Source organism: Callithrix jacchus, chromosome 12 (assembly GCF_049354715.1).
Source record: "Callithrix jacchus isolate 240 chromosome 12, calJac240_pri, whole genome shotgun sequence".
Classification (NCBI taxonomy): domain Eukaryota; kingdom Metazoa; phylum Chordata; class Mammalia; order Primates; family Cebidae; genus Callithrix; species Callithrix jacchus.
The window spans coordinates 99,786,958-99,812,435 of NC_133513.1; the positions used below are offsets into that span (position 1 = coordinate 99,786,958).

Genomic DNA, 25,478 nt, shown 5'->3' on the forward strand with positions numbered 1-25,478 from the left:
ACTCTGTGATTTAAGCCTAGAGATATGGAAGTCTTCTTGGATTCCTACTTATATAACTGGCTATCCACAATTTGTCTTTTTCAGTATGATTTATCCTTCATTCTCTCTTAAAAAAGCAGAGAGGTCGGAACAGAACAGAGGTCTCAGAAATAACACCACACATCTACAACCATCTGATCTTTAACAAAGCTAACAAACACGAGCAATGGGGAAAGGATTCCCTATTTAATAAATAGTGTTGGGAAAATTGGCTAGCCATAGGCAGTAAACTGAAACTGGATCCCTTCCTTATACCTTATACAAAAAATAACTTTAAATGGATTAAAGGTTTAAACATGAAACCTAAAACCATAAAAACTCTAGAGGAAAACCTAGGCAATACCATTAAGGACGTAGGCATGAACAAAGACTTCATAACTAAAACACCAAAAGCAATGGCAACAAAGGCCAAAATAGACAAACGGGATCTAATTAAGCTAAAGAGCTTCTGTACAGCAAAAGAAACTATCATCACAATGAACAGGCAACCTACAGAGTGGGAGAAAACTTTTGCAATCTATCCATCTGACAAAGGGTTAATTTCGAGAATCTACAAAGAACATAAACAAATTTACAAGAAAAAAAAAACCAACATCAAAACATGGGCAAAGGATAGGAACAGACACTTCTCAAAAGAAGACATTTATGCAGCCGAGAAACATGGAAAAAAGCTCCTCATCACTGGTTATTAGAGAAATGCAAATCAAAATGACAGTGAGACATCATCTCATGCCAATTAGAACGGCACTCATTAAAAAATAAGGAGACAACAGATGCTGGAGAGGATGTGAAGAAAAAGGAATGCTTTTACTTTGTTAGTGGGAGTATAAATTTGTTCAACCATTGTGGAAGACAGTGTGGCAATTCCTCAAGGATCTAGAGAACCAGAAATACCATTTGACCCAGTAATCCCATTACTGGGTATATACCCAAAGGATTATAAATCATTCTACTATAAAGACACATGCACACTTACATTTATTGCAGCACCATTCACAACAGCAAAATCTTGGAAACAACCCAAATGCCCATCAATGATAGACTGGATTAAATGAATATGGCACATATACACCATGAAATATTATGCAGCCATAAAAAAGGATGAGTTCAGCTGGGCATGGCGACTCATGCCTGTAATCCCAGTGCTTTGGGAGGCTGAGGTGAGTGGATCACAAGGTCAGGAGATGGAGACCATCCTGGCCAACATGGTGAAATCCCATCTCTACTAAAAATACGAAAAAATTAGCTGGGCATGGTAGCACATGCCTGTATTCCCAGCTACTCAGGAGGCTGAGGCAGGAGAATTCCTTGAACCCACGTGGTGGAGACTGCAGTGAGCTGAGATCATGCCACTGCACTACAGCCTGGGCAACAGTATGAAAAAAAAAAAAAAAAAAAAAAGAGTTCACGTCTTTTTCAGGGACATGGATGAAGCTGGAAACATCATTCTCAGCAAACTAACACAGGAAAAGAAAACCAAATACCACATGTTCTCACTCATATTGTGTTGTGGGAACACAAGGACATGTGGAGGGGAACATCACACACTGGGGTCTGTTGGGGGATGGGAGGCTAGGGGAATGATAGCATTAGGAGAAATAACTAACGTAGATGACGAGTTGATGAGTGCAGCAAACCACCATAGTACGTGTATATTTATGTAACAAACCTGCACATTCTGCACATGTCCCAGAACTTAAAGTATAATTTAAAAAATTTTGAAAAACAGCAACCACCACAAAAACAGTTCAGTAGAAAGCCTGGCTCTTACCCATCTGTTCATCTCAAAATATCACCTTCAAGAATGAGAACCCTGGCTGGGCGCGGTGACTCATGCCTATAATCCCAGCACTTCAGGAGGCCAAGATACCAGTGGATTACCTGAGTTCAGGAGTTCAAGACCAGCCTGGCCAACATAGTAAAACCCCGTCTCTACTAAAAATATAAAAATTAGCTGCATGTGGTGACATACACCTGTAATCCCAGCAACTCGGGAGGCAGGGGAACTGCTTGAGCCCGGGAGATGGAGGTTGCAGTGAGCCAGGATCACACTAACTACTGCATCCTGGCCTGGCTGACAGGGCATGACTCTGTCTCAAATTAAAAAAAAAAAAAAAAAGAATGAGGCATTCCGTAAGTATTCCACATAGGTATTCCAATACCCTGTGGAATGTCAGGTAGCCCTTTACCCCATTTGTAGAATATCCACGAGTTATACTAATTAGTGATTTTGCCCATTGAGTAAATTTGTTAACCTCTTGGATATTTAGATCCTTAGTCTCATACAGAAAAAAAAAAATAATAACAACAAACAGAGGAAGACCGCTTCCAACTCTAAAATGACAGGATTCATTGGTTCTGTGGTCACAAAGGATACCTTTTGGTTCTTACTCTTAGCATCTGGTGCCAGGAGTGTTATAATACCATCCCAGCTAGTCTTGTTGTTGTCCTCATAACACCACAGTTTATACTCACATTACTCTTGTAATCTATAGCTCTAAATATATCATTCTCTGGACCAAACTTTCTGAAGGCTCCTAATTAAGGAAACAAAAATTAATTTTCCTAGTAGACAGAGACAAATAATAAAGATTAGGTTCCAAAATGTGTGTGTGTGTGTGCGCGCACACATGCACGCATGCATGTAAATTATAACTAGCTGTAACAAACTTTAGTTTCAGCCAAATAAAAAAATTTGCAATTTTATAAACATGTTTTTTACCATTTGATGTTTCTGACATTGATTTTGTAAAAAACTGGCCTCCCCTACTCTTAAAACAGAAATCCAACATATTCATCAAAGTCCAGCTGAAGTTATTTCATAAGACCTCTGGAGTAGAGATCACTAGATCTCCATCTCCTGAACTCCGGACTACCAATTTAATGTAACTCATCCAGTCACTTGTATATATTATGCATCAGTGACAGAACTGCCCTTTTGGCCTCTCTTAAACTATTGGTCAACTCATGTGTGTCAGTCATCTATCTCTAAGATGGATAGAATGTAGTTATTTCGTATCAACACCATATCATGCATGGCACTTAAAAGAGATGGAGCATCTAATATTTGTTTCTTTTTATATCACTTTAAAGGGTACCTACAATCATAATTATCCATATAAACACATTTAATGAAAAAGAAACTAACGCTAAATACTATTCACTATATGTAGCTGGGTTGAGGTCACAGCCCAGGTGTCCTAACTGGTCTCGTATCATCCACTCTGCCACAGGGACCAGGGGGAGACACTGTTTGAAGTGCTGGGACGTAAAGGGTTACATATTTAGGCATCTCCTCCAGCATAACTGCAAAGATGCAGAGTTTTTACTTAGGCAGGTAAATCTGGCCCTCACTGTGCCTCTGGCATCAGGGGGGGAAATTAACCAACTGTCGAATAAAATACAATAACCCTGTGGATTAAATGACTAATACTCTGTCTGAGCTGGTCAGGCTTTGCCTCTGTTAACTGCACCATCCTGGACCAGATGCACTGTGGCTTGACTCCAGAAACAAAATTGTACATTCTGCTGAAAGGGTAGCCAAGCTGCTCAAGAGGGAAAAAGAAAAAAAAAACTAATTGTAAATTCTTTCTATTTTTAGGCTTAATGTGCATTTTATTTGGCAGTAGGGGCAGCATGAATAAAATTCCAAACTTAAGAATTTAAATTTGCTTCCTTTAAAATGCTCCTGTCAGTAGAGACCTTGGGAAGTGGCTTACACCATTCTCCTACCTCCAAAAATGCCACACATCTATGTAAACCCAGACAAATAACCCGCCCCCAACATCCTCCTCACTTAGCTAAGTCCAGTATTTCTTTCAATATATGTAATTTCTAATTCATGATTCCTCTAAGGAGAATTTTCAGAATGACTTCACTGAATAATGCATTTCACAAAGAGTATTCTAGTATTTCACCAATTATCCCTCTGGCTTTTATGGCTAGAGTCTCTCTCACATTTACCTGTGTATATGCTGTTTCTTTTCATTTTAATTTAATTTTACTTGCTATTGCTAGCCTTTTATTCTACCCGAGAATGCGAGTTCTTTAAAGGCAGGGACCATAGGTACATATATGTATGTATATGCCGTATTGAGTATATAATACATTTTACAGGATGACATTTCATGGGATGTATGCACACATATACACACACAGGTAATACCAGCAGCTCATTTAATCCTTTCTTTTGAAGTGGACTTTTTCTTCAACGTTATCACCAAGTGAAGAAAAGTTCTGAGATGACTAGGTTCTGCGTAAGGTTAACTATATACATTATTATTGTTCCTCTGGCCATTTCTCTCAGTGTTTTAGAAAATCCCTACTTCATGTTCTTAATCTTTTCAAGGTTATGCTTCCCTTTAAGAGTCTGAGAAAAGCCATGGGTCCTTCACCTAGAGAAATGATCACCTGTCCACAAACATAAGACACTGTCTCCAACTCAGTGGCGGTCAGAGGCTCCTGACTGCCTGAAGCGTCTATGCTAGGAACTGCTTCTCTACCATGCCTTACTTAGCACACCTAACCTTTATTTGGTATGTGGTTTCAGACATTTACATGATTTAATCATGCAACCGGAGACTCTCCTTGCGTTCCTTTGTCCCATAGCACAGAGGTCAGGCTACGGCTCTGAACAAAAATGATCATTGAGGTGAAATGGAGAGATGATTAAATTAACACTATTTTCCCCAGAGAACCATGCTTCATTATCTCAAACAAGGTAAGCATGCTCACCTTTTGGTCTTGACTGTATGCCAGAATCCAGTCTTCTTGCTTGGGGTGAAAAAGCAAGCTTTGAATGTAGAAGTTCAGACGGTATTTTTGATAAGTTGCCCCTTCATCTGAGCTGATCAATAAGCTGCTCTCAATCTCTGGGTCTGTGAGTAACATTATCTGCAGCAAAGAATTGTTGGAGAAAGAAACAACAAAAAAATTAAGTTTACCAAATTGCGAAACTTGAAAGTTAGCTCAATTTTGACAAGGGAAGGACAGGGCCAGGACCTTGACTCTGTCAGGTTGATTCTTCCATCTTGGACCAGTGCTACAAAAATACATGCACAAAGAAATGAAGGAAGTAGAAGAAGCTGGAAGAAACAGGGATGAAATAGATAACTGTATTCTCTTCTCTTTTAGGGGACTCCTTGTTTTGTTTCAAAGGTTATTTCCTGAACCTGGGACACTTACCCTTGTTCCCTTCTTCCCACTGTGCCATATCTACTTTCCATTTTGGGAGACTTAAAGACTGGTTAGATAGTCTGTTGTGGGAAAGGTAGAAAAGAAAGAGGATGGAGTCCACTGTTTTTCTTCCCTAACTCAAATCCTTTTACTCCATTTCAAGAATATCCTGACATCCTAACTTAGCTTGATTTTCTGAGTCGTAAGTCAAAGTCTAGACTCTAAAGCTTTCTCTAGGAATTTTACAAAGGCTATTTTACCCCACCATCCTCATCTCCTTCTAACCTACTACATAATTTACTTATTTATCTTGTTTCTTGTCCATATGCCTTCTACTAAAAAATAAACTTCGTGCCAATAGAGAGAGCTGTCTGTGCACTTCACAGATGTATTCCCAGCAGCTGGACTAAGGTCCAGTATGTATTGCACACTGATAAACATTTGTCAAAGGAAAGAATGAATAACTGACTGCATGAAAAGAGTTTCAGAGAGTCATGTGGACTTAGAAAGATGCCCAGAACACTCTGAGATATGGATGGAAGTTTCACAACTTCTAAGTCCACATGACTCTCTAAAACTCTGAAAGAAAAGTTGGTTGCCCTTCACAATCTGTACCACAGAAGAAGCTATAAATATGTAAAAATTCACAGCTTCAGATGTTTTACACTGTCTCACTGGGATGCCCAATTTTGTCCAGAGCAATGGGATTAATCATAATGGCATCAAGATGGAGGAACTGCCCTCGAAACTGCTTTAAATCCTCTGGTTTTATGCCTCCGGGAATGTGTGATAAAGTACTTCATTCCTGACTCTGTGAGTCGTCTTTAACTCAGTTAAAGTGTGCACCTGTGTCTCCAGACAGGTGACTTTAATGCCACCCACTGACTTCTTCCCCATCAACTTACTAATTGGCACTTTCTGAATTTGGTTCAGGGAAGCATGAAATATGTGCTTAATGTGTTCCTATATGAAGAGAAATCACTGCGGCCCAGGGTTTAAAGATTACCAGCTGAGGATGCTGCACTTCCAAGAAACAGAGAGAGAGAGAGAAATAGAGTTATATCTTAAAAGAGCAGAGCGCCAGGCAAACACGTGAAGATTTCTCAAACATTTGGAGACAGTCATATTAAAGCCTCTGAACAGTCAGTGTCATCTTTGAAAGTGGTGTCCTGTCGCTGTAAATGGCACAAGAGGATTGCATACCCGACACTCTGCCCAAACTCTGTTTATGTTATCCAGGATGAATTTAAGGTTCCTTGCTGTCCTTTCAAACTCCCTTTCTTGAAGAGGAGAAAAGGGATGTAATGGGGTGAAGGCAATGCTGTGGCTGTCAGCCGCGCTCCAGACAAGATGAAAAGCGCACACAAAATTGAAGACTAATTGCCTCTTGTACCATGTTCCAGGAAAGCCACTGCCCACCAACCATAAATTCTGACAAAGTTATGGATTTCTGTGTCTCACATTCACCAAGCAGACAGTGTTCCCTCATCGGATGGCTGACAAGGAACCAGGTAATCTGCTAACAACAAACTCACGTGGCTTCATCAAAATGTAGTGTACGCATTAAGCACATACATTTAGATGGCTCCTAAATCCACAGGAATATTTCCAGGTGAGTTCATATTTATGTGCACATAAAAGCTGTCATTTTGTGAATAACAAATAAGCCATCAAATGATCATATTACTTTGTGTCTCCAACCACAATTAACAATAATGTAAAACAACCTTTTTGTGGTACTGCCAAAAAGTAATTTCCATAATAATAGGAAGAGGCTCAATTTTATAGAACAACTATTGTCTCAGGCAAGGTAATGTTCCCCCCTTGATTTTCTAGTTCCCTATTAGCCAGAATACGGTTTCCTCTTTCCACATGAGTATAGATTTCAGCACCTGCTTCTCCTGGCACAACACTTAATCAAAATAAAATTAAACACAATTATCAACTAGGCCTACAGAATATTCCCAAAGCAAGCTGATTTTTATCAATCACTTTAAAATATTTTTGATGCTCATTTATATTCCAGGTGATCAGACTGTATAAGACATCCTGCATCAGGTAATATTGGGTGCAAGTGGCACAATAATGTAAATATTTCCCAACAGATGGAAACATAATATTATAAAAATAAAGCTACTCATATCCTTGGCTTTCTTTCTGGATATTGAAAATATGGAGACCAATATCCCACCACCCCACCTTCTCTATGCAGCCCTCACCTAAAACTCTCCATTTGAGAATTTGACATTTTGGAAACAGTGGAAAATAGTCAGAAATTTCCCCGTGAGCTTTACAGGTATGTCTGTGCTACAGAAGCATTCCAGTGGTTGCTCTCTCAAATTTCTGCTCCATTCTACTCAACATGAACAGGTCAATCTGGATCCATTTTTCTATGGTCATTTTTTTTATTGCAGAAACAACTCCATAAGATGTCCAGTAGAATTCAAAACAAAAGAACAACAACGACAAAAAAAAAAAAAAAAAACATGGCCCTATCATTGCACGTTAAACCATGTTTGTGTTTCTTTCTGCTTTTTTATCCATATCTCTATATCCTATCATGGATTGAGGATTGTATTCTGTGTGTGTGTGTGCGTGTGTGTGTGTGTGTGTGTGTGTGTGTGTATGTGTTGTTTCAAGTTTGACATTATGACTCATTTTTTTTTTTTGAGACAGTGTCTCACCCTGCTGCCCAGGCTGGAGTGCAGTGGCACAATCTTGACTCACTGCAATCTCCGCCCTCCACCTCCCAGCTAATTGTTGTATTGTTAGTAGAGATGGGGTTATGCTGTGTTGGCCAGGCTGGTCTTGAACTCCTGGTCTCAGGTGATCCACCCACCTCAGCTTCCTAAAGTTCTGGGATCACAAGCATGAGCCACTGTGCTCAGCCCTCAAAATATTCATTTTTAACTGAGCCATAAACATATATAAATGCACACATTAACACACATGACTGTGTATAATGTACTCCAATTAATCACAACCTTCACAATAATTAAATTATGATTGTCATAATGGCTGAAACACAGTATGTACTTAATTATTAAGTGAATAAGTAAAACCTTATTATTTTAGTCTTAAATTCAAATTCTTTAATAATTTTGCTTCAAATGAACTGATGTCTGCCCTATCATTTTATCAGTTATAAAATGTAAATAAGCTAATAAGTAAATAAAACTTACTGAGATCTAAATAGATCTACATAGAAAAGGTTTAACATACTTTAGAATTATGTACATTTTTTATAAGAAATGCAATCCAGTCTTTAGACATAGATGATACTGTTTATAAATAAATAAGTCTTGTCTTCTCACAAGATTTTTCTACTCAGAAATATTTTCAAAATAGTCAGTTCAAAGTAGCAAATATTTTTCAAAAACAATAGATTATATTTCTTAAACATGCCTAACAATCCCTATTTTTGAATGACCCTTCATATCCCCTTCACACTCTTCATGTACTTTTGAACAAATAATGTTTTCTTGTGTTTACTTCTCTGTATTCTGGAGTATGTTCTGGACAACAACATTTTAGGAGGCCTTTGTAAAAGGCATGAATCCAAGCTTTGCACATTCCTAAGGTAAGCTCTCTAAAAAGTGAGGTCATTGTTTGCCTGGAACAAAGCTTGTTCCATAGTAGGTCCACATATCATTGTAAATTCATAAATGAACAAATGAATGAATGAGTCCTTTTCATTCCTGCCTTCTGCTGTCAGCCAGATAACCCTCTGACACTGGGAGTTCCAGTCCCCTTGAGTAAATCCTCACTGTTCTACTTGAGGCCAGGAGGGTGAAGATAAAAGGAAAAGACTGCCTTTAACAGGAAGTAATTATTTTATTCAGATCCACCCATGAGTGACTAAAACCAGTTTACTTAAGGCTTGCAGGGTGTGTGGAGTGCCCCCCCCAGCACTGACTGCATCTGCAGATGAACGGCTTCCATGGAAAGTCAATAATGGCAACACAGGATCCTGCCACCCAACTGCAAGCAATCATTCATCACCCACCTCAGGAGGAAGAAGAAACCTGATTTGCTTTTCCTAGAGTAGACAAATGAACAGGAAATGCAATTTATGGATTTCAAATACATCACTTCTGTTATTATTATTATTATTATTATTTTGATATTAGTCTTTTTAACAGCTTGGTGTTGTCAAAAATTAAATTCACTTTCACTGTCTTTGGCTTGCTCCAGATTCAACATATGGCTACAGGAAGTAATTCTACAAAAGGTTGGCAGGCAGCTTTCTGATCCTTCCAGTTGTCTACTGTGGACCTTCTTCCCAGAGGAATGCTGTACTATTTAGTTTTCCAAATTCTTTTCCTAGATACATTGTTCTAGGAGTTCCACCATTTATTGGTTGATGTGAAGTGGAGTTAAAGAGTTCCTCACCACCTCTGGGCATACGCTTTCTGCACCATCTCTTTGGTCCCAATGGAAAAGGTATTTATTTTAATGGAAAAAGTTCATTATTTGTTTGCTCATTTGTCTGCTCTTTGTCATAAATGGGCTGGAATCCAGCAGAGGTAATGTGCTGCTGTGCGGATATCTCTCTTGCTTTGCTCAGAGCTTAACTCAGCTCCAGATGCCCATATCACAGGTGCATAATAAATGCTTTTCATAATGATAATGACAATGGCAAAGAAAAACAGCAAGAGCAGCAATTAGGCACTCCAGTTATCTACTACGACCCACTTTATTCGAACAGAAATATTTCTCTCTATAAACAGTATAAAAGGCTGTTTGCAAACCTCTGGTCTCAACATTAAAAACGAATTAAGCAAAATGTAATCAGCAAAAGTAAGTCGCCTGCTGACCAATGAGAGTGGAAAAGCTACTTATTCCCAATGTGGGCTGAGGATGTATCCTTCACAGATGAGCTGAGGGGAAGAGCAGTAAGTATTTATCAGTTTGCAACTGTTTGGAGGACAATGTTAGAGAAAGTTGAACAGGATCCCAGAATGATCCATGGAAAGGAAATCACAGAAATACCAACAGTGAAGGAAGGAGAGCAAGGTGATTAAAAAGAAAAAGGCTCAAATTAAGCACACAGATAGAAATGAGTCTGTAAAAGGATGGAAATGACACAACCAATTGCCCTAAATCCCATCCTTCCGAACTTGGCGAAGCTCACCTATGTGCCATCTTTGTTTATTAGCACAAAATCATGTCATTCAATACTAAGGGATGAAGAGCACATTTGGACAACAGACCATCTACTTGTGACCTGGAAGGTAATTCACTGAAATAACTGGGAAACTTTGGCATTGTATTTTAAAGGATTTTTTCTGTCCTTTAGCTTTCAAACAGGTTTTCTAATGAGGATCCACAGACTTAGACTTTTTAAAGGGAAGAAAACAAGCATAAAACAATTTTTTTAAGACAAGATCTCACTCTGCTGCCCAGGCTGGAGTGCAGTTGCACAGTCACAGTCCAGGCTCAAGGCATCCTCCCATCTCAGGCTCCCAAAACACTGGGATTATAGGCATGAGCCACCATGTAGGGCTAGGGAGAACCATTTTTTTAAGGAGCATGTAATTTCAGTCCTTCACATGTGTCTTAATTGCCTTGCCAGGAGACCCAACCCATTAATTATTATTTGTAACAATAATGAGGAGTCATTCAGTGCCTCTTGCTCAATTCCACAGAGTACACAGGAGATGAGTAAGGTTTACCAGCAATGACAACACATGGGTTACAGTCCTTGGAGATGATTAAAAAAAGCAAAAGGAAAGGACATCTCTCTTATTTTGCTTGGGACTACTGAACAGAATCCTCTCCTTTGAGATAGTTTAGAGAAACCCAAACTTACAAACACCATTTTACCATGAGACTCTGCTTCCACCACTGTGAATGGCACTGAACTTTTATAAAGGAACTATATATCCATGTATACACGCCCATGTCGGATTGACCTGCAGGGCTGAGCATGGGGCTGGTGCACCACAGACTTGTGTTCCACAGGAAGATACATAACCTAATCCTAAGCCTGACTCTAGTCAATGTCTTCATAAATGTGTACTTTCCCTGACAAAAGAGAAAAGAAGGGACTGTGCTTAGTGTAGATCATTCATACGACGAAAAGAAGGGTGCACTACTATCACAAGAAATAGTAGGGGGCCTGGATTTAAAAACCTGGACTTGAAATTCTTCTCTGTCATTATCAGTTGTGCCACTTTGAGTGCCTTATAGCTCATTTAATCTTTTTTTGAGTCTCAGCTTCCTATTGAAGGTAGTGATACTATAAACAAGTTGCCATTTATAGAGCTTCTGTTGTGTATCAGGCTCTCTGCTAAACCTTTAGACTCTATTATTTCATTAAATTGTTTATGAAAACTACTTCAGGTAGGTATCATCATGTCCATGTGACATCGGGCTTAGAGAGATGAGGCAATTTGTTCAAGGTCGCACAGCTAGTCAGTGGTAAGGTTATCTATGTCATGCCCTGCATAGATTTGTGTGAAGATCAAATAAGATTATCTGTGCAAAAGCACCATTAGGTTTTGTGCAAATATTACTATGTTTACCTCACAAAGGATGGCATGTTTAGTACTTTATGTTCTGCTAAAATATGATAGGTGAATTCCAAAAAAAGAGAGGGAGAGAGATATAAATCTGGCATTGCAAATATCTCATAAAATATTGCCTAGATGAAAAAAGAGGCAATAAGAAGTGGAGTGCAAGATAATGAAGAATTTCAGTAACAGGTGTTATTTAGATAGTATATTCTTGAATAAATCATTTCTTGGTTTTAAATATACAGTTATAAGATCAAAATGGCCCGTCATGGTTCATACCTCAGATTTTTCGCAATGGCTCTGGTTTCTTTTAGCCTGTCCTCAGGCTAATAATCCGGTGTTATTCCTCTACAGATTTGATTTTATACTTTATCATAAAAATGGATGGGAAAAGGACAATAGAAATGGGCTAGAATCTCTGATGTCATGTTATTATTGGTGGAGAAACAAACATTTTCCCACATGCTAGTTCACAAAGCAGTTTATGCTAAAGCAAATAAGAACTATTACAGAGTGACTGTTTTCCTAATAAATGCATACCATGCTTGTCATTTTAAAAAAGAGACTCATTTTTCTAGAGAAATAGCTATTATTAATATCATACTGAGGTGATAGTGGGGAATATGGAATATTCACTAATGCTTAGCATTGGGTCATCTGGTTTAAAAAACTAAACATGGTATTTTAGAGAGAAAGAATGATATACACATTCAAAGAATGTTTTTATTATTGCAGTCACTATGAGAACTGATTAAATGCCTCGAGAATATTTGAGCCACCCTTAACAATCCCATCATTATCCCATAGCCTCATCTCCAACTCAATCACAACAGACTTCCATTGTCATTACAAGTCCCAAAGTAACTTCTCTCTTAAATCCTCAAAGATCCATAAATGCCAAAAGGTTACATCATTTAAAAATGTTAGCTGCTATCAGAAGGAGCCATGATGCTAGGATAAACAGACATTCATCTTCTTTGCTCACGGGACTTTACAAGAATTGATGTTCATTTAATGGTAAGAAATCTCTTTATTCCACAAGAAATGATAAAGACATTCAGGTGAGAAGGAAGAGAGCAGGAAAGACAAGCTAGCAGTGTATTTTAACATTAAGTGATGGAAACCCATTTTTGGTAAAATCTGTAAGTTGTGCACTTGATTCTAGAGTTTGAATAAGTATCAAGTTGAAAGTCAGAAAAGTAAAATGAAAAGTCCATAGACATTAACCACCTCTAAAAATCAGTGCACAGAATGCACCCACATTCTTTATCCCTTACTGTATTTGTATCATCATCCTAATGATGGAGTTCGGGAAACGCCACCCAGTGCCGATTTGGTATACTGATTACTTCAAACTGAGGGCACTGAGGGTCCAGCCACTGCAGGGGAGAGCTTTCTCTGAGCTCTCCTTATCTGTATAAAGATTGATCCTCCTAAAATAACTCAATTGTCATAAAATCCTTCCCCAGGAATCTCATCAACCAAAGATGAACTCAGATTACAGAAGAGACTAGAAGATGACATTACACCCAGACTGGCTAACACCTATTCTTCTAAGGGCCCATTCATCTTTCCCAAAATTCATTTACTTTTCCCTAAATTGCCTGCATTCCTCCTCTCCTCCCTCCCATGAACTGGGTATATAAGCTTTTAGATCTCACTGGGTTTTTGCTATTCACTTTTCTTACATGTGATGCCTTTGTACATGCAATACATATGTATACCTGTTCTCTTATTAATGCATCCAGTGATGGCTTATTTCCTGGACTCAATTATAAAACACTCAGAGGGTAGCGGGAAAATGTCCCCTCTCCTACACTAACAAGTACATTTAATTTTACTTATATTAATGCTTCATGATAAACTGACAAATATACTAGGGTATACTGGGGAAGATTAATGAAGTCTCAGCTGCATGAGACCTTGCTAATGTATTTGATTATTAAAGCTTTCCAGAAAAGACTATTAAGACCACCAGGGGTTTCTCTTATACAGGATCTGCAGATTAGTGAAGTGAGAATCGCCTGTGCAGCTCTACTGCAGAGCTCTTTGGAAGATGGGCCTAGAAGGGTCTTCCAAGCAGAAGTCTCTGATGTTAACAATGAGGTCCATTTCATGTAAATTTTTCCTTCTCTCTTCAGTTATTTAATGACAAACATTGATCATCTCAAGTTGCTGAGAGGTGGAAAAGGGTCAAATGTGCTTAATTGACATGCCAGAGCATAATCACATCATCTGCTGCTTTTCTCTCTTTATTCTTTTCCTTCAGTCACAGCAGGAAAGATAGTAGTGCAGTGTTTTATGAAGATGACTTTTTTTATGACTGCATTTTCTAGGCAGTTCAGTTTCTTGGTTTAATTCCACCTCAGTACACATACCTCAGAAGCAGTAGAACCGATATAGTATACTAAAGAGAAAAGGAATTCTGTTCCACTTATGCATAGTATAACAAACTCTCTCAGAACAGTGGCTTCAAATGAGCATTGTGTTTTATGGTTTTGTGGGTCAGGAATTTTGGAACAGCTGAGCTGAGTAGGGAGTCTCAAATCCACATGATGTCAACTGTGGTGGCCAGAGCTAGACCTTTCACTTCCAAGATGGCTTCTTCATTCCTGTATCTGGCGTTAGCCTCTCTTTCTCTCTGCATGGCATCTCATCCTCCAGGGACCCCCATGTCGCTGAACACCACATAACATGGCAGTTTCATAATAGGTGAATTTCTTATATAGCAGTGGTTTCCTTCAGTGTGAATGTCCCACAATCAAGTGATCCAAAGGACTAAAGTGGAAAGTGCAAAGCTTTGCAATGATCCATCCACAGAAATCCCAGGACATAAATTTTGCCATATTCTTGTGTGTTTGTGTGTGTGTGTGTGTATGTATGTATATGTGCATGCACACACAGAAGGCAAGCCATACTGAAGATATGTGAACACAACTGTCTTCTGTAAAACGTCTCACTTATAATTTTCTTAAATGAGAAACTTTATAAGTTGCAATTGTTAAATTCAATATGAATAAAAATGTTTTCCTACATAGTATTCCTAGAATATAGGTATCTTGAAGTTGCCAGATTTTTCATTGGTGTTTGGCTATGAAATAGTTCTTACCTTAAACTTTTGAAGGCTAAACGTTTCTAATCTTATGTCAATTTAAGGTGAGTATATTTATTGAAGACCTAGTGAACTGCATTGTTTAGTCTCTCTCAGGGACATTAACAGACACAAGGTTGAGTAATTTCAGTGTGTGAATTTTCAGGGTACATAAATTACCCAGGTTAAATTATATAAATTATAGAAGAATAGACCAGTTCGATGTTCATTAAAGTGTGCATAAGTAACTCTCTAATAAGAGAACCTATATCTAAGCATTATAATCCCCTCATTTAATTAAGGATCTGATACCATGAAATATGGGTTTCTTTTCTTTTTTGAGACATAGTCTTGCTCTGTTGCCAGGATGGAGTGCAGTTGCACAATCTGGGCTCACTACAATCTCTGCCTCCTGAGCCAGTTCAAGGGATTCTCCCATCTCAGCCTCCTGAGTAACTGGGACTACAGATGTGCGCCACAATACCCAGCTATTTTTTTTTTTATTTTAATAGAGATGGCGTTCCACCAGGTTGGCCAGAATGGTCTCGATCTTCTGACCTCATGATCTACCCACCTTGGCCTCCCAAAGTGCTGGGATTACAAGCCTGATCCACTGTGCCCGGCTGCAATATGGGGTTCTTAAGAGCAAAATAGGCTGGGTACAGTGACTTACACCTGTAATCCCAGCACTTTGGGAAGCCGAGGTGGACAGATCAAGAGGTCAGAAGATCGAGACCAGCCTGACCAACATGGTGAAACCCCATCTCTATTACAAAATACAAAAATTAGCTGGGCATGGTGATGCGCACCTGTAATTCCAGCTACTCAGAGGCTGAGGCAGGAGAATCACTTGAACCCGGGAGGCAGAGGTTGCAGTGAGCTGAGGTTGTGCCACTGCACTCCAGCCTGGCTGACAGAGCAAGACTCTGTCTCAAAAAAAAAAAAAATTAAAAAAAAAAAAGGAGCAAAATAGTCCTTGTTCCTCTATGCTCACAAGAAAAGCATCAATATCATTTACAACATAAACTAGAAATTGAAAATCGGATACTTAGTGTTCCCTTCAGTTTGAAAAATGGATCTTAAAATAAACCTACTGATTTTTAGGTAGCCTTGGGCTAACAACAACAAAAGGCCATTTAGGTCTGAAAGTAAATGGTAAATGTGTTATAGAAACATACAGAAAGTTTCATTTTTATCATGCCCAGGCCCATGTAAACCCATCTAAAATGTTTATCATTTTTTAAAACTGTATTTGCATCCTGTTGCATAGCTCGATTCCTACTGCCCCTAATGCCAATGCTATAAAACACTCATCTGCTCCAAGTTATTACCAACAGGGAATCCGCACTTTAAGAAAATAACCACAGAATCAGCTCTCTTGACTTCAGTGGTATTTCTCAGCACCCCAAAAGTATTTTGTATTTAAAGAGAACAAAAATTTTCCCTTCTTTAAACCTTTGTAAACAACACAATCTTTTATGTATCTGGGCTGGTATATTTTATACAGTTCGTCACCACAATGACTTATAGGTTAGGATCCTCATCAAGCAGAATAATTCCTAATCAATTATTTGATTAGCTACCATGGCTACCACGCAGTCCAATTATAAAAGCCCCACTTCCGTTTTGTGACTATACAAAAGCCAATTTCAGACCCAGGTTCATATTCATGATGGATCGAATAAGCTCATGAATATACTATCATTTTAGAAGTTGGCTGATCTTGATTGAAGAGTTGCCTTGATCTTTTGAGAGACAGTACATAGATGGTTTGGCTTTCTTTGAATGTGTCACAAATAGGGTGAACATACATTACAGGTTGCCTTTGAAAGTCTTGGCTTATTCCTATTGCACCATCATATATATTGAAACTGACACTCAGATATGATTTGCATGATAAATTATTCGGTCATCCTAATGATAGGAAGAGTTCTTTATTCAGACCCTCAGAGAATTTCTTCCAAATGTGAATTTTCCAGATAACTGATTTTTTTATAAGTAACCACACTTCATTAAAAAAAAGATCCTCAAACTTCTAGATAAATCCTTAATGGAATATACTAGCTATCATTTTCTTTCTCTGAAACTCAGGATAAAGAAAATATACCTCAATTAATTCATTTCACTACAATTTACTGATGCTTTATGGAATTACTGAGGTGTTCCTTTGAACATAAAATAAATTTTTAGTTCTAGGAATTCTCCTTCCACACCTCCCACCACCATATTTTTCCAATGTCAAGCAGGTTCTTTCAACTTGAATCTAAATAATCTGATGATGATGTATTTTATCAAACTAAGACACATTTTCAGAGTATATCTGTCTTAACACCAATTTAGCGTTTTTTTTTCTCCTATAAATCTTACTTAAATGTCTTCATCACTAAATGGATCCTTGCCTGTATAACACATTAGGTGGCTACTTCCCAGTTCTTAGCCATTCTAGACTTTGTCTTGCAGATGCATCCTATATGAATGGCAGGATCTTCCTCATAGCCTCAATCATCATGCCCTTTTCTGATGGCCACACTTCACTCTGTCAGGATGCAGCTCGGTCCTGCTCCTGGTGAATCGCTTAAATGGGGTGTGTATTATAATAGTTCATTCTCACACTGCTATAAAGAACTGCCCATGACTGGGTAATTTATAAAAAAAAGAGGTTTAATTGACACACAGTTCCACATGGCTAGGGAGGCCACAGGAAACTTATGGTCATGGTGGAAGGCACCTCTTCACAGGGTGGTAGGAAAGAGAAGAAGCAGGTAAGAGAGGAACTCATCAAACAGTTATCAAACCAACAGATCTCATGAGACTTCACTCACTATTATGAAAACAGCATGAGGGGACCACCCTTATGATCAAGGTCTCTCCCTCAACACCTGGGGATTACAATTCAAGATGAGATTTAGGTGAGGACATAAAGCCCAACCATATCTTTCTGCCTCTGGCCCCTCCCAAATCTCATATCTGTTCAAATTTCAAAACCAGTCGTGCCTCCCCAACAGTCCCCAAACATCTTAACTCATTTCAACATTAACTCAAAAGTCCACAATCCAAAGTCTTATCTGAGACAAGGCAAGTCCCTTCTGCCTATGAGCCTGTAAAATGAAAAGCAAGTTAGTTACTTCCAAGATACAATGGAGGTACAGTTAATGGGTAAATTCTCCCATTCCTAACGAGAGAAATTGACCAATAAAGGGGAGCTACAGGCCCCATGCAAGTCTGAAATCCAGCAGGGCCATCATTAAATTTTAATGCTCTGAAATGATCTCCTTTGACTGTATGTCTCACATCCAGGTCATGCTGATTGATGCAGGAGGTGGGCTCCCATGGACTTGGCCAGCTCCATCCTGTGGCTTTGCAGAGTATACCCACCCTCAGCTGCTTTCATGGGCTGGTGTTGAATACCTGCAGTTTTTCCAGGGGCACAGTGCAAGCTATGAGTGGATCTACAATTCAGGTGTCTGAGGACAGTGCTCCTCTTATAGCTCTACTAGGCAGTGCCCCAGTAGGCACTCTGTGTGGGGGCTCTGTTGCCACATTTCCCTTCTGCACTGCACTAACAGAGGTTCTCCATGAGTACTCTACCTCTGCAGCAAACTTCTGCCTAGACATCCAGGCATTTCCATATATGTAGGTGGAGGTTCTCAAACCATAAGTCTTGACTTAGTGCACCTGCAGGCCCAACATCACGTGAAAGCCACCAAGCTTTGCGGCTTGCACCCTCTAGAGCAATGGCCTGAGCAGTACAGCAGCCCCTTTAGCCATGGCTGGGATGGAGCGCACCAAGTTGCTAGGTTGCACAGAGCAGCAGCGCTGCCCTGGGCCCAGCCCAGAGAACCATTTTTCCTTTCTATGCCCCTGAGTCCCTGATGGAATGGACAGCTGCAAAGGTCTCTGACATGCCCTGGAGACATTTTCCTATTGGTTTGGAGATTAACATTGGCTCCCGGCTACTTATGCAAATTTCTGCAGGCAGCTTGAATTCTCTCCAGAAAATGGGTTTTTCTTTTCTGTTGCATCATCAGACTGCAAATTTTTCACATTTTATGCTCTGCTTCCTCTTGAATGCTTTGCTTCTTAGAAATTTCTTCTGCCAAATACCTTAAATCATCTGTCTCAAGTTGAAAGTTCCACAGATCTCTAAAGCAGGGGAAAAAATGCCACGAGTCTATTTGCTAAAGCATAGCAAGAGTGATCTTTGCTCCAGTTCCCAACAAGTTCCTCATCTCCACCTGAGACCACCTCACCCTGGACTTCACTGTCTATATCACTATCAGCATTTTGGTCAAAACCATTCACCAATCTCTAGGAAGTTCCAAACTTTCTCACATCTCCTGTCTTCTTCTGATCCCTCCAAACTGTTGCAACCTCTGCCTGTTCCACAGTTTCAAAGTGGCTTCCATTTTTTGGTAACTTTGTATCAATAGTCCACTCTCCATAGTACCAATTTACTGTATTAGTCTGTTCTCACACTGCTCTAAAGGAAGGCCAAAGATTAGGTAATTTGTAAAGCAAAGACATTTAAATGACTCACAGTTCTGCATGGGTGGGGAGGCCACAAGAAACTGACAATCATGGGCATCTCTTCATGGGATGGCAGGAGAGATAAGAGGCAAGTAAGAGAGGAACTACCGAACACAAAACCATCAGGACTCTTGAGAACTCACTCAGTCATGAGAACAGCATGGGGGTAGGGGGACAATTCCCATGATCCAGGTCTCTCCCTCAACACCTGGAGAGAACAATTCAAGATGAGATTTGGGTTTGGGACACCGAGCCCAACCACATCACGGTGTCTCCTCAATCCATAAACAATTGGTATTGGACTTAATTCCTTTAATTTGTTACTGAAACACCAGAGGTTTGGTCTAGGTCCTGATGCTTACCACACAGAAAGCCGGACACTGAGATGATGAGTATTACCAAGGAAAAAGGTTTTAATCAGGTGCTGCAGCCAATGAGTGGGGAGCTCAGTCTCAAATTCATCTCCCTGACTGACAGATATAGCAGGGAAGAAATGTAACAGTGTCTAAGAAAACAGGAACCAAGGAGGGGCAAAGAGGTAATCATAGGGAATGAGGGGTCCATGGTAAAGATGTGATAAATCTGGTGAGTTTCAGTTATTTGATAATTTTTTGAGAGGCTTAAAGGTTCTTTTCTAAGGAAGGAACTCGGATAAAAGAAATGGAAGCGTCAAGCTTGGATTGACCAGAAAGGTCAATTTCTATGTTTATCCAAAAGGACAGTCTATGGGACTACTGGGTTGGCTTCAAATTCAAAATAGAAGAATAAAAACAAAGAGCACTCCTAGTGATGAAAGGACAGGTTTTTAAGCTACTTGTCTGATGTCTAGCTCTTGCTATGTATGAATCTTTTGGTCAAAGATATAATAATTTTGTTTCTTTTTATTTAGTAATCTTAGTTGCTTTAAAGTTTAGGTGTTGTATTCAAATAAAAACAAGAAAAAATATGTACTAATATAGAAATTTTTGAAAAATGTCCGTAAAAATGTACTCAGAATAAAAGAACAATCACTTAAGTATCACTATGCAGAAATTATTGTCACTGACACTTTGGGACTTGTTTTCACAATCTTCGTTTTATGCATATATAGACACACACACACATGTAAATGTTTGCGGGTGTCAAAAAGAGACAAAAAGAGAGAGAAAGAGAAATTTATATCACAAGAGGGTATCACATGACACTTCCTGCTTTTTAATGTGCTTTTCCCATTTTAAAGCCACACTATAAAGATTTTTTTTTTTTTTTTTTTGAGGCGGAGTTTCGCTCTTGTTACCCAGGCTGGAGTGCAATGGCGCTACCTCGGCTCACCACAACCTCCGTCTCCTGGGTTCAGGCAATTCTCCTGCCTCAGCCTCCTGAGTAGCTGGGATTACAGGCATGCACCACCGTGTCCAGCTAATTTTTTGTATTTTTAGTAGAGACGGGGTTTCACCATGTTGACCAGGATGGTCTCAATCTCCTGACCTAGTGATCCACCCGCCTCAGCCTCCCAAAGTGCTGGAATTAAAGGCGTGAGCCACCGCGCCTGGCAAGATTTCTACTGTATTCAATATTCCTTTGCATTATCATTTTTATTGGCGAATAGAATTGATCATATAAACATGCCACTATGTAATTAATCTCTTATTTACATTGTTTCCAATTTTCACTAATATTATGCTTCATGTAGATTAGTATTTCTGCATGTCAATTACTATTTCCACAAGTAATTTCCTAGAAGTGAAATGTATGGATAAAGAATATGAATTTTACAACCACTTTTGATACATACTACCAAGTATTTTTCAGAAGAGAATACCAATTTATACTTCCTTGGTCAGGACATTGGAAGTTCCAATCACAACACTAGGTTTTGTCTGTCTTTTTATAATGTTTTCTGAGATGACTAGAGAAAAAGATGTATTTTGTGTTAATACACACTGCCTTCATTCCTAATGACCGTGAAGTTTTTCATTCTTTTTCCCTCCCTTTTATCCTTTGGTCACTTATGTTTACTCACTTGAAATCCGCATTTGATACACTGACTGTTCATATTTTTCTCCATTTAAAATTATGGGTATTTCTCTTTTTCTTATTGATTTACATAAATTGCCATTCTTCATGGTCTGTTTATAGGTCTGCTAATGTATACTTTTTATCTTCATTTACGTTTCTGGAGAAAGACAATATAGTAGCATGCTGCACGTATTATACACACATCGACATGTGTAATCCCAAGTGAGTATTTCAGGCTCAAAGACACAATAAGAAATTCGAAACTAACTGCACAACATTTCAGTAATTGTGTTTTCTAAATAAAGGAGCTATAGAAAAACATTATTTCTCCTTTTCGTACAACGTCATCAATTCCCAAAGACTTTCTTGTCATCCATGTATCACAAATTATAAGATGTTAAAAAAGAGTGCATTGCACAAGAAACTCGAATTCATTAAACTACTGTTTAAGAAGATTTTATACTCTCATGATGTTTTTCATTTAAGCATTACATAGCACTTTACAAATGTTAATTAGGATATTCCAACTGGAAATTGAAGCAAACCTCAAGAGAGTGAAATTAGGCATGGAGAGGCAAAATAATTCCTCCACGATTATTCCAGAGCTTCCTTGGCAGTTCCGTGGCTCATACCCAAGCACCTGGTTTTCCCGGCCTTCATTTTAACCATTAGAGCACATAATAAGCAGGTTTTCTGAAGGATAAGCTTGGGCTCAGAGAGTAATTAACTAATATTTGTCTAAAACATCTGCCTTATCTATAAAATATTTTAATTAATATATATAAATACTCAAAAGTTAAAACTATTAGATTCATTTTTTTAGGCCTTTAAAGGAAAATTGAAAAACATGACTTTTAAAAAATCATGACATTTTGAGAGGAAAATTTCATTCTTTGTGGGATTACACCATTTATTTAAAAAAATCTAAGTAGTTTCTGGAACCAAGTGACAGTCCCTATGCTTAAGACTTGGGTTTGAATAATGAAAAAGCCACTAAAGGCCTTATTACAACAGAAAACAACACAAAAATAACAGATAAATGAACATACAGTTGCAGAGCTATTGACACGTGCAAAATTTTAGTAGAACATGGGAAAGTACTTTTTTTCTGTTGCTGGAATGAGAGAAGAAACCACAGAACATCTGACACAAAAATGAGTTTTGAAGGATGTACAGGCGTTTAACAGAATGAGTAGGAAAGATTAATGACAGGTGAATCACGTATGCAAAAACAGAGGAATGCGGGCATGCATTACATGTTTTGGTAATGGCAAGTTCCTCAGTTTGACTAAAGTTAGGCAGTCTACAGCCAAGTTTAAAGAGCCTTATTTCACAAGTAAAGGAATTTTGACTTAAATAGCAACAGAACCTATTTATTCTGGGGCATACATACAGAATCAAGATTTTTAAGCAGAGGAATAGAAAGGGTATAGCTCATTCACAATGATCACTTTGGAGGTAATACGGAGATTGCGTTAAAGACAAGAGAATGCGGGGCAGGAAGCTCAAGCTAAGAGGTTATTACAATGGTTCAGCTGAGAGGAGTGTTTCAGAAACACACAATAACCGCCTTAGACAAAATAAAAACACGGTTAAATCACAGCAGATGACCAATGAAGCATTACCTAAAATATGTCCACCAGGATTCCAAGCCTACTGTATAGTTATTTGCAGCCACATTTATCAGTACTGGTGATTCTGAAAATACTTTTCCAAAGCATACTACTTATAAAGCTACAGCTCAGTCTGACAACCAAGCCTCTTTAAGGATCTAACAGGAGGAGAGAATAAACAAATTATGTCTCCCCAATTTAACACTTGCCAATGTAAATGAGCACAGGTGCCTTTTCAATGTTCAACAAATTCTTCAAGCCACAGAATGTGAAACTGACACAAAGGAAACCATCAGGCTAAAAAGAACGATTTCAATGAGATTTCAGTGAGAAAGTTTTTTGCTTTGGCAAGTAGCATAGTGAAACACAAACATTAAAACCCATAGTCCATGGACTGACTCTGACCAGCACCCAAGTTCTGTTTGATGCAGATAATATTAGCCCAAAGAGCGTTGTTTAACAGATTTTCCAATAATGTCCAGTATTGGACATTATTCCCATATGGCCATACTCTACAAGAGCTCTAGAGCTGCTATCCCCTATAGAGAGGTCATAAGCTCTCAGGTTACCACCGCCCACATCATCTTTTGTTATTCTGTTAAAACTAAAGCAGGTCTCTGTTGGCAATTTTTATTGATCTAAGAGGAAAAGGCAAACATTCTGAGCTAAAACAAAGTACTGTATCCTTCTGGCTGTTCAAATAGAACAGCAAACAGCAGACTTAGCTGGGAGAGAGCACATTAAACGCTGGAGATATCCCTCACTTCCCACAATTCCTATGCCCACTCTCATTGTTTTCCTTTTCTTAAAGTTTCAGTATCCACAGATCCCTAGCCACTGCATTCATCTATATTATCTGTGCAAGTCAATAGGTATTTGAGTTGAGACTCCTGTAGGGGCTAAGATCTTAAACTTAATTATGAGTCCCAATCTGCTCATTCATATGACCTTAGGAAATCACCGACTATGTCAGATCCTTTATTTCTATAGCTTTGAAATGGGGCTAACAATACACCATTCACAGACTAGGTGTTCATTATGATTTAATGGAATGAACAGAATCAATGTAGCATTTTCTAAGTGAAATTAAAAGTTATAACATCATAAGAATTCAGTAATGATGTAAATCGGAAAAGTATCAGAACAAAGAAAATAAAACAGGTTCCGCTGGTTTATTAAAGTCTTTGAAAAGTGGATCCTGAAGCAAGAAGAGGAAGATACATTTGCCGAATGTATTCAAAGATAGAATCTGTTTTTGCCCAGGAAGCTTCTAGAGAACTAAGGTTCTTTGGGATACTAATGATTGAATAGTATCCTTTTTTGGGATATAGCAGATACTCGAGAGTTATTAATTCATTCTTAGAACTGGATCTAGAATTTCTGTAAGGTTTAGATCAAATTCAGTTTCTTCAAGTTTATCTGTGAAAACAAGACGCAGAATAGTAACAATAGTCATGCTGGGACTAGACCACGTGATGTGGGGTTGCTGGCTAAAAGAGAGGTAAGAAGTTTGGCTATAATGATCCTTTCTGTTTCACGAGATGATCAAATCCACATCATTCTGAGCCACTAGAATAATGGATGTTTGTGCTATCTTTGGTATTTATGGGGATCAAGCTATTTACTACATATTCTGAAGTTATTCAATATAATCAAGGAATTTTGCTACAACTCTAGAATTAAGGAGATTCAATGGAAATATTCTGTAAAGATGGGTCAACCTCTAAGAGACAGCAGGGGGAGGCAGTGTGCTGTGGAATGAGATACGGGGTCTATCTCTGCCACTGTCTAGTTCTGAGACATTGGGAGAAAACCAATTATCATCTGTGAGTACAAATTTCATCATTGTCAAATGCTGAGTTGGAAAAGAAAGGTTCTAGTGATCTTTCAGTTCAAATGTGGTTTCTCTGGGGTGAGAGATACATGCTAGTGAAGTTATGAGCAAACCTAATTTTAGTGAATCAAATGTTATATACCTATAAATTAACATTACATTTTCCAAAAATGCCATTTCTTGCCATTAATTGATCTTCTTGTGGCATCGGATCTTAGCATTTGAGTCTTAAGTTTTGCCCTTATTTAGCAAAATGTACAAGGACTGCCTGCTATTTTTTAAAATGCCTGTGTCGCTTCTTTGTATAAAGTAAAGAATTTCTACATTTACACGGTGACAGTTCAGATTTTCTAAAATCAAGGTAAACCTAGGGTAACAAGGACACAGCAGACAGAAAGTCTGTGCTAAATGGAAGCTCTAAATTATAGAAACTTCAGCATGTTTCTAAATCTAAGATCAGAAATTTTCAAGAAGATGTAGATCTTCTTGACACACAACGTTTCTCACCAGTCCTTTTATCAAATTTGTTTTTTTCCCTGAAGGTAAATACTTTCAGTGCTGCATTATACTCATAAGTCCTATCCCAGGAAGGCTCAATTGCTGATGATACTTATAAGATTATATTTACTTCTTTGAGCTAAAATGTAAAGGTCTTTTTCTTTATTTAAGCTCAGCTTTTAGGC

The 25,478-nt window shown here is 38.5% G+C and overlaps 1 protein-coding gene across 6 annotated transcripts in view; it reads right to left on the reverse strand.

Moving 5' to 3' along the window:
• SORCS1 (sortilin related VPS10 domain containing receptor 1) overlaps positions 1–25,478 on the reverse strand; it is a 613,910-nt gene that overhangs the window by 210,127 nt on the left and 378,305 nt on the right. For all 6 annotated transcript variants that reach the window (XM_035269025.3, XM_035269024.3, XM_035269023.3 and 3 more), the window contains exon 4: positions 4,774–4,932. In XM_035269025.3, coding sequence (XP_035124916.3) covers positions 4,774–4,932 — 159 coding nt within the window. The remainder of the gene's footprint in view (positions 1–4,773; positions 4,933–25,478) is intronic.